We start from the raw sequence: 18095 nt of genomic DNA on the forward strand, positions 1-18095 counted from the left end.
TGTGGTCAAAGATGGCCGCCCCCATGTGGACACAAGATGGCCAGCAGGAGAGGGCAGTTGGGAGGGACCAGGCCTGCAAGGGAGGGCAGTTGGGGGCAATCAGGCCAGCAGGGGAGGGCAGTTAGGGGCAATCGGGCCAGCAGGGGAGCAGTTAGGCGTCGATCAGGCTGGCAGGGGAGTGGTTAGGGGTGATCAGGCTGGCAGCAGAAGTGGTTAGGTGCTATCAGGCAGGCAGGCAGGCGAGTGGTTGGGAGCCAGCAGTCCTGGATTGTGAGAGGGCAGTTGGACATCCCTCGAGGGGTCCCAGATTGGAGAGGGTGCAGGCTGGGCTGAGGGACACCCCCGTTCCCATGCACGAATTTCATGCACTGGGCCTCTAGTGTGTGTGTGTGTGTTGATTCCAGAGAGGAAGGGAGAGAAACATCAATGATGAGAATCTTTGATCACATGTCCCACACTGGGGATTGAACCTGCAACCCAGGCATGTGCCCTAACTGGGAATTGAACTGTGGCCTCCTGGTTCATAGATCAATGCTCAAACACTGAGCCACACTGGCCCAGCAGTGATATATTTTTTCTAAACATTTTATGTCCAAGAATGTGTCCTCATTAAAACAACAACAACAAAACAAAACAACAGTTTAGTGGGTTTTTGTTTTCAGGTTATGATATTTATGTCCTGTCATGAAAGCAACACTGTTGGTTGCCTACCCAACAGCCATTTCCCATTCTTATTATGAGAACTCTGGTTTTGTTTGGATAATCCATCCTTCTTTACCCAGCCATGCACTATACTGAGCCAGTTGAAGTGATTGGTTTAAGAATGGGAATGTGACACAAGTCTAGCCAGTGAGATCTTTCTTCTGCTTGATTTTATAATGTCTAGTTGTAATGTCTGGAACTGTGGTACCATCTTATGAATAAAACTGGTGGCCCTGCGCATGAATCCGTGTGCCAGTAGCTCTCCAGTAGCTCGCTGCTGCCCTCCTGTAGCTCCCTCCGCCCCCCCACCCCCTCCCCCATAGCTTGCTGTCCTGCCCTCTCCTGTAGCTCTCCACCTCCCGCTTGTAGCTTGCTGCCCCACCCTCCTGCTGATCCGTGATCCGGTCACTTCATGGCATAACGACCATTTCCATATTATATGTTTATTGTATAGGATAATGAGTAGCTCAGGACAAGACTGGTCCCTGAGCTTGGCAAAGCTGAAGCCCTGGGCTTCTTGAAAGGCCCCCAGACAATGACAGAGCAAGGATATATCCATTTTCATTCAAGATGGGGCTGCTATAATGCAGTCTTGACCCTGGACGTGGGCTGGCATAGATTGTTAGGACAGCATTGCAGAAGTCTACATTGTAATTTGATGGCTCCCCTGACCCAGGTCTTTCCCTTTCACAGGCGTCATTTCCCAGTCATCATTTTAGGCTCCTCACTCCGCCTCAGTGTCTGCTTCTTGGAAAACTTACACACCCTCTGAACCTGAAACACTCTCTAAATTTATTGGCCTAACAATGTCTGTGCCTTGCATAAGTGAAATGTGTGGACTGCTAACTCAGGCCAAATCCTCAATTTGCATGAATACTATTGTTTCTAAATCATTCGAGGCTTTTTCTTCTCTGTTTTCCTCTCCCTCCTACATCAAAAATCTTTTCCTATAGTATTATTTTTACCAGTATACAAACGTGTTGTAAATCTTTCAACCTAAAAATTCAAACAAAAAACTTCCCTTGACCATACATACATTCCCCTTCAGCTATTTTTTTTCCTGCTTCTCTGTAGAGAAAAGCTCTTCAGAGTATTGTGTGCCTCCCTGCCCCTCTCTCTCTTTTGTCCCATTTTATCTTGAACCAACTGCAATCAGGTTTTGTCCCTACTATTCCACTGAAACTGTTCTATCTCCACTTTGCTTCAGGTCTCAGTCCTCATCAATCTGATCTCTCAGAACCAATCAACACAGTTGATCATTTCCTGCTTTTGAAACACTTGCTTCATTTGGTTTTCAGGACTCACTAGCCTGTGTTTTTCCCCTACCTCACTGGTTGCCCTTCTCAATCTTTTTATTGAGTCCTCCTTATATTCCTAAGTGTCCCAAGACTCAGTTTTGGCTCTTCTCTGTCCATACTTATTTCCTAGGAGATCTCTTCCAGTCTTATAGCTTTAAATACCACAGATACATTGACTATTCCCATATTCATATTTTCAGCTCTGACTCATTGCTTGGACTCAAACTCATATACTTGACTTCCACCTGGGTATTTCTCAGTTTATACTCGGTGTCACTAGACTGGCCAAGCACAGAGGAGGGGCATCGATTTTAATCATTTGAGATGAGTCTATTTTATAAATTTTCGATGTTTTATGTGCAGATTATACATGATATTTAAAAAATAATTTTGTTTAGTTTCCTTTGTTTTTTTTACTTCATTTTCTTTATTTATTTCTATTATATTATGTTTCTCAGAGAAAGGTTTGAGGTTGCTTTATTTTAAAAATATTATTCACAGTAAATCAGGATCTATGTTAGTAATTTTCAGGTGTATAATTTAAGTAATTTAGTTTGGTGAAAAAAATCTATCCTCTAGTGATCACCTGAAAATATATTGATAAACTATGTGCTTCATCTGTTCTATAATTTTGCCAGCTTTCAATGTCATGCTTATTAGTATTTAGTTTCTGGAATCTGTTTTTTTATGTTTTGAAAATGTAAACATCTGTGCATCTTCAGTCTTCTGGAACTCTTGTGTTCTTCTCGATTTCTCAAAATTTAGTGACAATTTTTCTATCATTACATCACCTAGTATTACTATATTTTATACTCATGGATGCAAGTCATCTGTGGCTGAAGACTTAACCAGTTTAACAGAACTATGTGTATTCTTACTGTGCTTTAATTGTCTAATAATTATGTTTCTTTAACCCTCTTATTTATTTATTTATTTATTTATTTATTTATTTATTTATTTATTTTTGGTTAATCCTCACCTGCAACCCAGGTATGTGCCTTTGTCAGGGAATTGAACCTGTGACCCTTCAGTGCAAGAGCTGATGTTCTAATCACTGAGCACACTGGCCAGGGCTAACCCTCTTAAATTTGAATGTAATGAGTATAAGCAACACAGTATTTAATAATAGTTTACTATGTCAAGCAATAGGCTTTTCCTTCTAATTTTTTTCAGAACCAGTTAAAAAATGTCTGAAATGATCTAATTATGACTTTTGCTTTAAACTGTGTAGTAAAGAATAAATTTTAAGAAATATTAACCATCCTTGTTTGCCTATTACTGTATTTAAATTTTGATAAATTGTCTGGAAGGCATTGAACATGGTTGTTTTTCTCTAAGTATTATCCTGGGATGCAAGATTAAAATGAAAGGATTTATAAGAATAGACATATAGATCAATGAAACAGAATTAAGAATCCAGAAATGGATCCACACTTATTCGGTGAATTGATTTTCAGTAAAGGTGTCACAGAAATTTAATAGAAAAAGAATTTTTAAAAAAGAACATAGTCTTTACAAGAAATGTTTTTGGGACACCATATATCCACATAGAAAAAAATAAACTTTGATCTTTCTTTATACTATACACTAAAATTAATTCAAAACAATCATAGACCTAAATGTAAGAGCAAAAACACATACCTTCTATGGAACAAAGCATAGAAGAAAAATCCTTGTAACCCTGGGATACGATACGAAAAAGCATGGACCATGAACGGAAAAACTGATAAGAGTTTCAAAAAAATAAAATCTTTTGTTTGTTGAAACCATTAAGAAAATGAAAAGACAAACTTCAGCTTGGGAAAAAAATATTTGCAAAACATATATCTGACAAAAGACATATCCAGATGTGATTAAGAACTTTTGCAACAGCTCTAGCCAGTTTGGCTCAGTGAATAGAGCGTCAGCCCGAGGACTGAAGGGTCCCGGGTTCGATGCCAGTCAAAGGCATGTACCTCAGTTGCAAGCTTGATCCCTGGCCCTGGTTGGGGCATGTGCAGGAGGCAACCAATCGATGTGATGTGTATCTCTCATGCCGATGTTTCTGTCTGTATTCCCCTCCCTTCCACTCTTTCTAAAATCAATGGAAAAATAACTTCGGGTGAGGATTTACAACAACAACAAAAAAAAAAAAACCCTTTTGCAACCTAATAATAAGTCAAAAGGAAGAAACGGAAAAAATATCTGTATTCGTTGGTATTTAACAAAAAAAGCTCAACATCATTGGTTATTAGGAAAATGCATATTAAAACTGCAATGAGATACATACCTATTAGAATAGCTTAGAAAGACTGAAATGCCAAGTGTTGGTAAAGATGTGGCAACCAGCACACTGGCCAGGGCTAACCCTCTTAAATTTGAATGTAATGGTATAAGCAACACAGTATTTAATAATAGTTTACTACCTCAAGCAATAGGCTTTTCCTTCTAATATTTTTCAGAACCAGTTAAAAAAATATCTGAAATGATCTAATTATGACTTTTGCTTTAAACTGTGTAGTAAAGAATAAATTTTAAGAAATATTAATCATCCTTGTTTGCCTATTACTGTATTTAAATTTTGATAAATTGTATGCTTCAATGGAAGGCATTGAACATGGTTGTTTTTCTCTAAGTATTATCCTTAGAGGTAACAATTTGTCAGTGCCTTAAAAATGGAAACAAATCCCTTCTACATGACCCAGCAATGCCACTCCTAGGTGTTTACCCATCAATGAAAACACACGTCCACACAAAGATTTGTACACAAATATCCATAGCAGCAGAAGGGAGGGAAGTTGAGGGGCTGGGTGAAAAAGGTGAAGGGAATAAAAAGTACTAATTGGTAGTTACAAAATAGTCATGGTGATATAAAGCAAAGCATAGGGAATATAGTCAATAATATTGTAATTACTATGTATGTGGTACTTGTAATATTGGAGGGAACACTTTGTCAAGTATATGATTATCTAAAATTTAGTAAATCAAATGCCTTCACTTATTTTTTTTCAATTGTTGACACTATTACAGATGTCCCCATTTCCCCCACCTTTGCCCACCTCCACCCAGCTCCCACCCGCCGCCCCTGGCCTTCACCACACTGTTGTCTGTGTCCGTGGGCTATGCATATATGTTCTTTGGCTAACCTCTTCATGCCTTCACTTCTTTAGTCTCATTTATTGTGATTCTCAAAACATCAATCAACCCTGTTGTTATGAACTGAATTGTATCCTCCCCAAATACATATGTTGAAGTTTATTACCTTTTATTACTAACCCCCAATAGCTAAGAATGTGATTGTATTTGGAGAGTCTTTAAAGAGGCAATTAAGTTAAAACGAGGTCATTAGAATGGGCCTTAATCCAATGTAACCGGTGTCCTAATAAGAAGAGAAAATTAGGACATACACACATAAAGCAAATACTCGGTGAGGGCATCGGGAGAAGATGGCCATCGACAAGCCGAGGAGAGAGGCCTTAACAAACACAACCCTGCGGACACCTTGATGTCAGACTTACAGCCTCCAGAACTGTGAGGAGATACATTTCTGTTGTTTAAGCCACCCAGTCTGTGGTACTGGGTTGCTAATATACTTATAAAGGTGTGTGTGACACTTCCGTGTTGAACCTGATGGCTTCTGGTTTTCTAAGCTAAAACGAGGTCACACCAGGATTGCAAACCAGGTCTTCTGAACACAACGCTAGTGCCTTTCCTTTTACAAAACCGTAATTTATGGCATAATGGAACGAGTGCGTTGGAAAGCATTTAGGTACCAATGTAGAAGATGACACATCCATTTAGACAGATGATGTTAGCTACTGAGTCCAGGAAAAAATATCTCACAATTACTCCCCTTCTGTTCTTGGCTGCAAACCCAGCCCAGCTTGGTCCCCCAGTTGGCAGGCTTGGACCTCAGCTGGGTGACAGGAAGAAGCTGGCCCATGAATATGGAAGGTGGGAGGACTTTGGATTGTGGCAAATAAATAATTAGTTGCACATGTTTCTTTGTTAGCGTAAGAGAATTAAGAAGCATATGTATGCTGGACAGTTATAGTTAGAATTAACGATTTAATTTTTCATATTCAGCTTAGCTTTGTTTTCATGTTGTTTCATGCAACTAATTCCCATTCCTATTCATTGATCCATAAAGTATACCTAGACATGAAAAAAAGGGTGCAGGCCATGGTTTACTTATTTGGGTTTTCTTCATATGAAGAAAGAGGGGAACCTCTTTGAAGGGGGCTAATTCTATTTAAAAATGAATCAGAGGCCATATACAAGTAAAAAAGCAACTTTATCTTTAGAAAAAGCATTTAGATAATACTTTAAAATTTTTGAAATTAAGAACATGCAATAACAACAATAAACTTAAATTCCATAAAAATATAAATGTGAATGGGAGAGGTGAGTGAATTAGACAAAGTAAGAGCAAAGGTAAAGAAAGAGATGGCAGGAGGTGACTTGGGAATTTAGTTCTGAGAGTATAATTCCCGACTGTTCTCTAAAGAGCAAGGTGTAGTGATTCCCAAACAGCTCTCTGCATGGAACATTCTATCTCCACCACCTGCTTCTCTTTGCCATTTATTGCTCAGGTCTCAGGCCTTGTGCTCACCTCTAAGACTTAGATGCCCCTGTTATTCACACCCATCTTCTTTGTAGCACGTGGTGCATTTGTGAATACTTGTTCCTTGTCTCTGCTCTTAAATAGAATGTGAGCTCCATGGCAGTTGTGACTATATTTGCCTTGTTCACTGATGAATCACTAGCACCTAGTGAGCTTCCTGGCATATCACAGACAATGAGTGAATGAAAAGATGAGAAATGTATACTTTATGTATATCCTTAAGGCCAAAATAAACTTGTTTCTTATAAAGTTTTTGAAGGAGAAGCAATCTCTAAGATATTCCCTATTGCCTGCTTTCATGTGAGAATAAGTGAAAGAATTACCAAAAAAAGAAAAAGAAAAAAGAAAGAGAACAGGGTACTTTTCCTTAATTTCTGGCATTTTTTATTACTTTCAATGGAATCTTCATGAGGAATGAGAGTATGTTTGTTTTTACTCATTATTCTATTACTTAGACTGGTAGATGGCATATAGCAAATTCAATAATACAGATGCAAGTTCAATAATACAGATGCATACATATCTCATAACAAAAACATATTGAATAAAATACAACTGAATATTAATAAAAACCAAGGCAAAAATAGGTAAAGAGTAATGACTAAGATGCAAAAAGATCACAAATATGTCAAACTTTAAATTTGGCTTAGTTACCTGAGAGCTAATGTGGAAAGTGATAGTCAATTTATTAGTTAAGATGATCAGAAAATTAATTCCTTAGGGGGAGCAAACATTCCTGTATAGTTTAATGTAAGTGTGGGGTTCAGTATAGAATTCACTAAATAAGTGATGGACAAAACTTCCAAGAACATTCCTACACCCCATGGATAACAGATGCCATATAACTGCTAATAATAGTCAAGGACTTTGCCTTACACTTCAATTCAATGAAAAATTGTGCAAGGGACAGAACTGGCCAAATGTATAGCCAACTGGTTGCCCAAGGTTACCTAATGCAAACCTCCTAAAGTTCTTTCCTGGCAGAACTATGTGGGTAGGGTTACCTTGCTTTCTAGACAAGATTCTGGTTCAACTCTGGCTTTCTTTCTGTCTTGATGTGCCGGTGTTATGAATCACTAAGAAGGGCAATGAGCTTTCTTCCACTTCCTACCCCATGATGGTGGGCATACGTGGGTCAGGACCTGTCTCAGCATGCTTTCCAAAGGCAGCCTTGAAAACACATCATTCTCTTCAGTCCTCTGACAGCCCCTTCTGAGACAGGCTTTAGACTGGTTGGGTGTATCTATATATATAAAAGCCAAGCGACCAGAATGACGGAACAACCGGAACGACTGGTCGCTATGATGGGCACTGCGGCGGCCAACCAGCCCAATCGGCGCCCTGATCGGCCCCTCTCAACTTCCTGCGGCCCTTCCCTCTGGCCAGCCCTCCTCCCAATTGGCCCCCCCCACACCTCCTGTGTCCCCTCCCCCCTGCCAGCCCAGCCCTGATCTGCCTCCATCAGGGCAGGTGGCTGGACCCCACCCATGCACGAATTCGTGCACTGGGCCTCTAGTAAAGTCATATTTGTAGATCCAACTTTCTCCATTGGTAGGTCTCAGGGTGCACATTTACAGAGAGGTAGGCCCCAGTCTCATTTTCAGTCTCATTTTAGGGATCTAGGGATCCCTACATTGTGTGGGATATTAGATACTTACCTGACCTGGTAATAAAAATGATGCTCTAATGAGATGCTCATTTGGTTCCTTGTGTCTATTCTCAGTTGGTTAGAACCTAGAGAACATGGGTGATTGACATTCTATGGCCTTCAACACTCATGACCATAAATTCAGAAAGACTGCAAACATCATGATATGCTTGCTGCCTGGGTTTCCTCAGGAAGACGATGAGAGGCAGAGTTTGTGCCAAGCAGGTATAAGGAGACAAACAAATGAAATGCAGAAGGTGAAAACTTGGTCTTCTTTTTAGATATCTAGTATCTTCATATTCTGTAACCTGAAGCTGTTGACTTCTATCCCACAGCCTATCAGCCCCAGTAACTGCAGAGCTCGACATAAAGAAAGTAGGTATTTTCCAAACCCACTCCCTAAATCACAGGGTTATCCTCTCTTAGCTCAGCTGATAACTTGATGCTGTAAAACATCATCATTTCCTCTTCCTCACTGAAAACAGACTTTGGTATATAATTCTAAGATTGATCAAGATCCATGTTCCTCCCATTTATGTTTCCAAAGGCTTTTTTTTTTAATGGGTGTGAAAACACTTCTATACTTGTTTTGTCTTTTGCTTTATCTCCTTTTTCTAGCCTCAATCCCTAGTACCTCTTTTTATTAATCCAAGAGGAGTGACTAGCAATATGTGTATATTGGAGTAATAATTCTCAAATTGCCAAAAATATACACAATTAAATCTGTACTAGTATATATCAGCTTTAGAATAAGGGATTCAGAGGTTCTTCAGGAATTATAATATCTACCTCATAGAGTAGATATCATATGGTTATATATAATATACATTATGTGTACATAAATATAGTAAAACTTGAGGCCTGGTACATGAAATTCGTTCCTAAGTTCCTAGGCCTGGCTGGTGATCAGGGCCGATCTGTGGGGCAACCGGTGGGGCAATCGGGGGGACCCTGCTCACACCCGCCTTGACTGGACTAGGGCCTGCGGGCTGGGGGCAGCTCCTGCATTGAGTGTCTGCCCCCGATGGTCAGTGCGTGTCATAGTGACTGGTCATTCTGCCGTTTGGTCAATTTTCATACTAGGCTTTTATTATATAGGATTGTGTTATTATGTACTAGGAATGATACTAGATTGTTTACTTTGTCTCATTTAATCCTGACAGGTACAGGTGTGTGTGTGTGTGTGTGTGTGTGTGTGTGTGTGTAATACAATAATATCCTATATAATAAAAGGCTAATATGCAAATAGACCAAATAGCGGAACAACCGGAACTGAACAACCAAACAACTGGTCATTATGATGTGTGCTGACCACCAGGGGGCGTGTGTGGAACATGGCGGGTGTCGGCTGCGGTGGGATGGTGGAGCAGGTGAGTGGGGGTGCCAGACCAAGGCGGGGCACTGGTTGCTGTCATTGGGGCGATCCTCGGGTGGCTACTGAAAATTCTTTGCTCCTGCGCACTGCGGTCCCTCCCAGTGCTCGCACCTGCTGCCGGTGCCAGCCCTGCTTGCTCCCACAGCTGGTGCCAGAGTTGGCACTTGCACCCACTGCTGGTGCCCAGCCCTGGTCCTGATCGCTCGGCGCCATTGGTGGGTGCGAGTGGCGGCTGCCAATCCTGATCACCCCTGAGGGCTTCTCTACCTCCCCCTGCTCCTGAGGGGCAATCGGGGCAATAGCTGCTGCTTGCAGCTGCTGCTGGCGCTGGCCTCAATTGCTCTGTGCTGTCAGCAGGTGCAAGCGAGGCCGGCACCGTCAGTGCGTGGGAGTGGCGGCAGGAGCAGGGCTGCCGGCAGACAGAGGCGGGGGGCGGGGGCCATGGTGGGAGGGGCTGGGTGGGGGCATGGAGGATGGGCCAAGACCAGCCCCTGTGCCTACCGCAGCCTCGTGGCCCACTGTTCCTTTCAAGGTGTATGAATTCGTGCACTGGGCCCCTAGTATACTATGTATACAATTATATATACGGTATATAATGAGAAAAAGAATCTAGTATCATTCCTGGTATATAATATGCATTTACAACTGTTATTAATATTGAGAATAAGGAACATAGATTTTGATAAAAATATTCGATTACAAAAACCTGGAGAATAGATAATATATTTTATTTCTTGTAACTAAAAACAGAATAGAAATTGATTGCAAATCTATCCTATGCTTGATTTACAGCTTCAATTGTGCGTATGACTTAAAGGACTTACACCATATGTCATCATAGGCATAGAATATTAGGGCTGGAAAGGCCAGTGAAGACCATCAGACACAACTTCTTCATTTCACATATTTCACATGCATGCAAACTGAGATCTAATTGGTCCCCAAGACTTTCTGGCTATTTCCACCATATACAGATGCAAAATATCTTAATGAAATCTGATGTTTAAAAAAATCTGAAGGTGTTTTTTGTTTGTTTTTTTGCCTCTTCAGATTTTTGGAAGTATGTTTTCACTTTTAATTTGCATGTTAGTTCCCATGCAGCCACGCCTTTCTCCTTTTCAACAAGAAGCTATGATGTAATTAAAAACAAAGCGTTTGGAGTTGGAAAACTGCTTTGAGTATCAGATACTGCCTGGAACTGTGGAACTGATCCTTAGAGTAAGTCATTACTAATGGTTCCCCATTGGGAGTTGATTCTGATAAGACGACTCAGGAGCCTCCCGATCACTAACTCAGCTGTGATTAAATGTTGCATGTGAAAACTGGGGGTGATTTTTAGCTCTGAGCAGTTGAATACTTATAGTATATTTTGGAAAAAGTGTGATTTGCTTAGGTGACAACATTAGGAAAATGGCAACTTTCAAAATGAATTCAATGGCTTTCTTCTTTAACTGGTCTGGTGGTCCCATGATGTCAAGGATCATGTTATTATCACATATAATATCTTATCATTAAAACAGGTTCTAAAACATAAGGAAACAAGCAAAAAAAAAAAACAACACAAAAAACCACAACTAGTTCAAAATCTACTTCCTTCAGGAAACCTCCCATGAGAAATCATAATTTACCTAATACTTCGAACCTTTCTATTGAAATCACAGAATACTGAATTCCATAAAAAATTTTAAAAATATACTTGTGCTGTTATTTATTACTAAACATCTTTTTTTTAAAAAAATATTTTTATTGATTTCAGAGAGGAAGGAAGAGGGAGAGAGATAGAAACATCAATGATGAGAGAGAATCATTGATCCGCTGCCTCCTGCATGCCCCCCACTGGGGACCAAGCCGGCAACCCAGGCATGTGCCCCTGACCGGAATCGAACCCAGGACCCTTCAGTCCGCAGGCCAACGCTCCATCCACTGAGCCAAACCAGCCAGGGCACAAAACATCTTTTAAGTCTTCCCCAGTTTTTTATTTAAAATCTCCGCCTATAGCAGGCAGCCCTGGGTTTGCACCTTGGCTAACTTTCTAGCTGCATGATCTTGGAATAGTAAGTTTCCTCATCTGTAAAATAGGGGTAAAAATGGTACTCATCTCACGGGATGGCTATGAGGGTTGCGATAACATACGGAAAGCACTTAGCATAGTGTGCGGTACATAGTAACTGCTTATCAAGTGCCTGGGATCATTACTGCCTGTCCATTGTAATTTTTCCTGGAGGCAGGAAGGTGTATTAGGAGGAGCCTGGGCTGTGCAGCGAGTCAGTTCTGGGGTTGCCACCACTTACTGAGAAATCGAATTAACCCCTTGTGCCGCCACTTTCTCATTTCCCAAATGGACATGCTGGTAATACTATCCAGTTCACTGGGTTGCTGAATGCCTATTATGTCCCTTGACTCCCCAGTACACTTGTGAAGTGTATCCCAAGGGCAAGGCACAGCAAGGCAAGGTGTCACCAGAAGTTTCCAAAAGAAAATAAACGCATGTTCTCCGCTACGGGCACGGGGAGCATCTCACACATCCAGGCCAGCCACTCGCAGTGCATTGCGGATGACACATGCAAATGGCAGTGGGTCTCCACCCCAGGCCCCTTCCTATTGCGCCGGGGGTTCAGCGAGAGCCCCTTCTCCCGGTATTTTTCCGAGTCAGCAGCTCCTCCCAGCCCTAGGCAGCTGGAGCCGCCACAAACTGCCCGGTGCCACAGCCGTGGGGGAACGCAAACCTCTCCCTCCTAACCCAGGGCAGCTCTCCGCCGGCTCGGGGAGCTGAGCCTTCGGGCGAGCCCAGCTGCCTGGAGGAGGGTAGGAGCGCGGCCGAGGGCCCCTTTCCAGCATCCCCGGCCTCCCGGGCCCGTCATGGAGGCTTTTCCGCGAGCGTGGCGACCCACCCGAGGCGTGGCGGCGGCCGGGAGACCTCCAGTCCTCACACGGTTAACCTTCTCCCGAGGCGACCGGGGGAGGGAGGGAGGGTCCCCCCGCCCACGAAAAAAAAAACAACAAAAAAACGAGGATCACCTCGGCCCGGGGCCCCGCCCCCATTCCGGGCCCGGCCTCCTCCGGCCCCGGCCCCGCCCCCCTCCCTCCTGGGGACCGACCCGCGGCCGCACCTGCCGCGCGCACACGCCCCCCGCGCGCCGGCCGCCCCGCGCGCCAGGCCTCAGCGCCGCCGCGGCGCCCCCCGCCCGCGCCCCAGCCCGCGCCCCAGTCCGCTCTGTCCTCGGCTCCGCCCGGCCTCGGCGCGGGCCCCGGCCGCCCGAGCCGCAGCCGCCGCGCCCCTCCCCGCCGCCCCACCGCCCAGCCGGCCCGCGCGAGGCTCCGGCGAGGACCAGCCGGGGCGCGAGGCCGCCGCCGCCGCCGCCGCCGCCGCGGCCGTGCACTGCGCTCCGGCTCCTCCTGCTCCGACCTCCTCGGTCCTCACCCTCCGACGCCCGCTCCTCCGAAGCACCCGGGTGGCATTCTCTCCGGGTGGGGCGGCGGGGAGGGCCCTGCATTTTTTTTTGGAGGGGGGGAGTGGGGTGGGCGGGGAGAAGGAGCCGGAGGGGGAAAGGACTCCGCGAGGGAGTCGTGGGGAGAGACTATGGGGAAGGACCAGGAGCTGCTGGAAGCGGCTCGCACGGGCAACGTGGCTCTGGTGGAGAAACTCCTGTCTGGCAGGAAAGGAGGGATCCTGGGCGGTGGATCCGGACCCCTGCCCCTGTCCAATCTGCTCAGGTAAGGACGGGGGGCGACCGCCCCGGGATTGCATCCCTCCGGAGGCATGGTGATGGATACGTGCAGCTCCTGGGGGGGGGGGGGGGGACTGCACCTGCTGGCGGCCAGCGGCTCATTCTTAAATTAGACAGGGAGACAGGGTGTGTGGAGAGGAGGCTGGAGCCTTGGGTTCTTGGAGTAATTTTAAAATAGCCTTCCATCACGGCGTCAGTCGCTACTTTTCCTCAGAGCCGCGGTGCAGAACTTGGACCTGGACTCGTGTGTTGCTGGAAAGGAAATCGGCGTTCCGCCTGCTTCCCATCAGTGTTGATTCTGTCGCTTCAGCCTCGAACCCAGCCTTTTTGTGTGTGTGTGTGCGTGTGTATCTATTTAAATGAGATTGTCAGGGAAGCTCTAGCGTGCATGCCTTTACCCTGCACAAGCCGCAGCCTTTGCTTGCTGCTGCCTTCCCTCGCAGAAGGCATTCGCTCTGTGGTGGGTGAGGAACCCACAGAATGAGAGAGGGAACCTTCGATGCGATGGCATCAGGACAGGGTGTGGGTGAAACTTGAGGAGGCGGCCCAGCAGCACTTTGTTACCTGGAGATAGCCGAGTGGAAACTTGGTTATTTTGTATCTCAGGATTGGGATCCTGTATTTGGAACAGGGTAGAGGCCTTTGAATGTGGAGATGTTTCAGGTGAGGCTGATACTGCTTGGAGAATCTTTCTAGGATGACATTTTTTTTTAAAAAAAATGTCAAGGTCTTTATTCAGCAAGCAGTGCTTTAGAAATAGCAGGGATCATTTACACATTTAAAAAAACTATTAACTTAAAAGTTGAATTGATGGACAAATGAGACCTGTTGGGAGGAAGGACGCCTGAAGAATAGTCACCGGATAAAATTCAAGGAAAGCGCTTTAGTTCCTAAAATCATGGCTTTTCCACGTATCCTGGGTATTTTGGGAGGCATTATTCATATCTTTACCCCATCTCTTAGGCAACTCAGCTGTACTTGTAAAAAAAATTTTTTTTAAAGCCCAAGTGATTTTTATGGTTTTAAAAAGGTGTTCTGTGCTACTCCGAACATGTGCTTAATACAAAACTTTTGGACGATAACAGTGCGTTCTTTACACAGTTCTCATATGTTGTAGTGGTCAGACAATGCAATTAGTTGCAGTCCTGGCTAATAGGGTAAATGAAAACATTTGTGCTGCAGTGAAATGAATTTGGTTGGAAAATAGTTGCTGGGATTCAAAAAAGCTCCATAAGTGATCATCTATACTTGTTGACACTGACATTTTATTGAAATGACAGTTCACTTCAGAACAATGAATGTTTTGGAACATTTTTTTTTCAGTAGGTCTTAGAAGTGATGACTCTTGTGTATACTCCCTTGTTAAATAATTTTCACTTCCATACACGAGTAGATAATGTGTACATATTTTAGATTATAGCTCCAGTAATTGACCCTAGTCACAGATAATTTATACAAAAGCAGTTATCTGGTTACAGTTTTAAGTTGCGGGTAAAATAAATTTATGCCAGGGTGACGTATCAGTTATAAAATATAGCCACATTGATGGCTAGAAACCTATGTGGTTAAAATAGGTTTCTAAAAATAATCAATTCCTTTGGAATAACATTAAAGAGTTCTTTGAGAACAGGAAGAACTCCAGTTAATTTCATTGAGATAGTTAAAAAAGCCTATTTGTGTGATCAGCAGATATCTATGAAATGCTTTCTCAGTTGTGCCATTTTTAAAAAGAATAGATGTCAAGTTTTAGGAATAAAATACCAACTATTTAATGTTAGTAAACATTAAATCTCAAAATTGTGACCCACAATGTACCTCTTGAATGAGAGGTTTTCTATTTTGCTGTTTTTCAGAGGTAGTAGCAGTAACTCTACAACAAGAATGCACGTAGAAAACAATGAAACTAAAAGACATGTTCATTAGAGCAGTGTGAACCAAGTTGTAAAAATCAGAATCAAACCCAGTAACTTTAAAACTTGCATTTTTCTACCTCAGACTGAATAAACGACTAAAACTGTGTCTTCGAAGAAAATGGGAGTTGAAATTGTATTCTTCGGATGATCATTTGAATAAAATGAAATTCCTAAGAGAAGGCACAGTTTATTTAGTTGTCACTTTATTTCATAAATGATTGTCATCAGAAATTTATTTATAGGATAATGGAAAACGTGAACCTTCCTACTTCAAACATGATGACACTTCAAAATTTTAAAATATTTTGGAATTAATTGTGGAATAGGGTTGTCTTCCCCCCCCCATTTATTACTTGTGTTGTGTAATAGTAGTGTGAGATCCTATGTGAAATGCTTACATGTGTTATCTCATTCAATTCTATGTCAACCTTAAGTGGTCGATCCTCATTTCACAGATGAAGGACCAAAGAGAGAGGAAGACCAAGAACTTGCCCAAGGTCCCATAATTAGTACTGGCAAAGATGTGAAGTTATGTGATTCAGATCTGCTCTACTACATCTTATGTGTTATTCATTGAATGTTTTATTTTCAAAAGTTTAAGGTGTATCTGAATATTTTTTGCTATGCATAATTTAATTTAAAAATCCTTAAATTTTTTTCTAATTAAGAAAATCTCATCACTGCCCTTTGAGGGATCACTAGTTAAGAAATTTTGTGAAGATGCTTTTGATTACATATTGCCTACTAAGTGAGCAGTGGCCATTATGATGGGGAATCAGGTATTCTTGGGTGACAACTGAACTTTTCAGCAACAGTAAGAATGACCTTGAATAAATATATAATTGCTCCAAGCCTTACTGTCGTCTTCTATAAAATGGGAATAGCAATAGCACCTACCATACAGGGTTGTTTAAGGGTTAAATGAGATGTTAGGCAATGAATGCAAATCATTTAGCACATTGGTGTTCACCATCAGTGTTATTGTAATTTCTCATGCATCTCTAAAGCACTGGGCTCTATTTCTTAAGACCTTAATGACGATGGATTTGCTTCATATTGGACTGGGAGTAAATTTCTGTAGTAGGTTTTCCATTAGAATCACAGAATCTTCAAATAGAATGGGGCCTTTTAACTCAACCTCTCACTTAGAGGAATTACCTCTAACATCCTTTACCAGTGAGTTACTCCAGCCCTGTGAAGCCCTCCAGTGACTAGATCTGTTCCAATTTTGAAAGCTCTAATTATTTAAAAAATTAATTTTGTTGAGTTGAAATCCACCTCCCTTTAATTTCCAGCGGTTCGTATTAGTTTAATTCATCTGCCAGTACAGTTCTTAAGTTGCATGCATTTAGGTATATTGTTTTCTTATAAAACTTATATATTTTTTCATGGAAGGACCATATTTCCAGCAACCTTTTGTCATGTGGCATTATAGATTAGGTGATCTTAGATTTTCATACTTTTTACTGCTCTATTTTCTTTCTTTGTATATTCTTAAAGTTTGCAATGACTCTCTTGAAGTATAGCGAGCAGAAGTGGAAAAAATGCACTCCCTGTCATTAGACCAGTGTAAAATACATTGGGACTCAATGTACTGTTGAATTAAAAAAGCAAAACCAAAGAAACAGGTGACAAAATAGTATGTGTAGTATGATCCTACTTTTTTAAAAGAAAAAAATAAGCGTGTGTGAACATTTAGAATGTGCATTAAGAAGTCTGGAATGATAAACACCACAATGTAAACTATATTCATTTTTGAGTGGTGGAATTGTGGGTGATTGTTATTTTCTTCTTGCTTACGTGCATTTTCCAGAATTCCACAATGGACACATATTATAAAAATGAAAATAAAACAGCAGCTATGTAAAACATGATACAATGAAATTATCACATTATTATTATTGTTGATTTAAAGCCCACCTTAATACAGGTCAAGTTTTTCTAGGCTGTCTAATGGCATTGGTTCACATTGAGCAGATACTCAAAACTTCTAGGTATTCTTTTTTCCATGACATTTGGAACCATGCTTTCCCTATGTGGTACTTGTAAATGTGTTGCTTGAATTTAAATTATTCCTATTACATCTCATCTTATTTGCTTTAGCCTATATTTATAATCTATCTAGATCTTCATGACTCTTAAGTCTGTCTTCCAACATAGTCACTTCTCTGCATCATCTGTAGATTTAGTAAGCATGTTTTCTATAACTGGAATTCAACACACCATGATGTATCTCTAAAGAACCTCTCTTTGGCTTAGCACAAATGTAAAAGTAGCAGTCTTTGTGGGTGGTATTTCTACCACCATTGAAGCCACTTAACAGAACTGTCAGCTACTTCTTTCCAATATACCTGTGAGAATAATATAGAGGAGTACTTTATCCACTGCCTTTTTAAATTTACACTATATTTGGTTATGGCTTTCCTTTGATCTATCCCTTTAGTGGTAAGTCAACAAATTCCATCCAAATCCGGCTACTTTATTATAGCTTGTTTCCAGTAGTAAACTATTTTTTTTTAAATATATATTTTATTGATTTTTTACAGAGAGGAAGAGAGAGGGATAGAGAGCTAGAAACATCGATGAGAGAGAAACATCGATCAGCTGCCTCCTGCACACTCCCTACTGGGGATGTGCCCGCAACCAAGGTACATGCCCTTGACCGGAATCGAACCTGGGACCTTTCAGTCCGCAGGCCGACGCTCTATCCACTGAGCCAAACTGGTTTCGGCGAGTAAACTATTTTTTTAAAAAAATATTTTTATTGATTTCATAGAGCAGTGATGGGCAACCTTATGAGCTTGGTGTGTCAGATTTCGCCAAAAAAC

General features: G+C 42.1%; 1 protein-coding gene across 5 annotated transcripts in view; it reads left to right on the top strand.

The window, feature by feature from the left end:
• Window positions 1-13189: 13189 nt before the first annotated feature.
• Window positions 13190-18095, top strand: part of ANKS1B (ankyrin repeat and sterile alpha motif domain containing 1B) — a gene marked incomplete at its 5' end in the record, with an annotated part of 797243 nt that continues 792337 nt past the window's right edge. For all 5 annotated transcript variants that reach the window (XM_079773890.1, XM_079773888.1, XM_079773891.1 and 2 more), the window contains one exon: window positions 13190-13340. In XM_079773890.1, the coding sequence (XP_079630016.1) occupies window positions 13207-13340 (134 nt within the window). The remainder of the gene's footprint in view (window positions 13341-18095) is intronic.

Source organism: Cnephaeus nilssonii, assembly GCF_951640355.1.
Source record: "Cnephaeus nilssonii genome assembly, chromosome: 6".
Classification (NCBI taxonomy): domain Eukaryota; kingdom Metazoa; phylum Chordata; class Mammalia; order Chiroptera; family Vespertilionidae; genus Cnephaeus; species Cnephaeus nilssonii.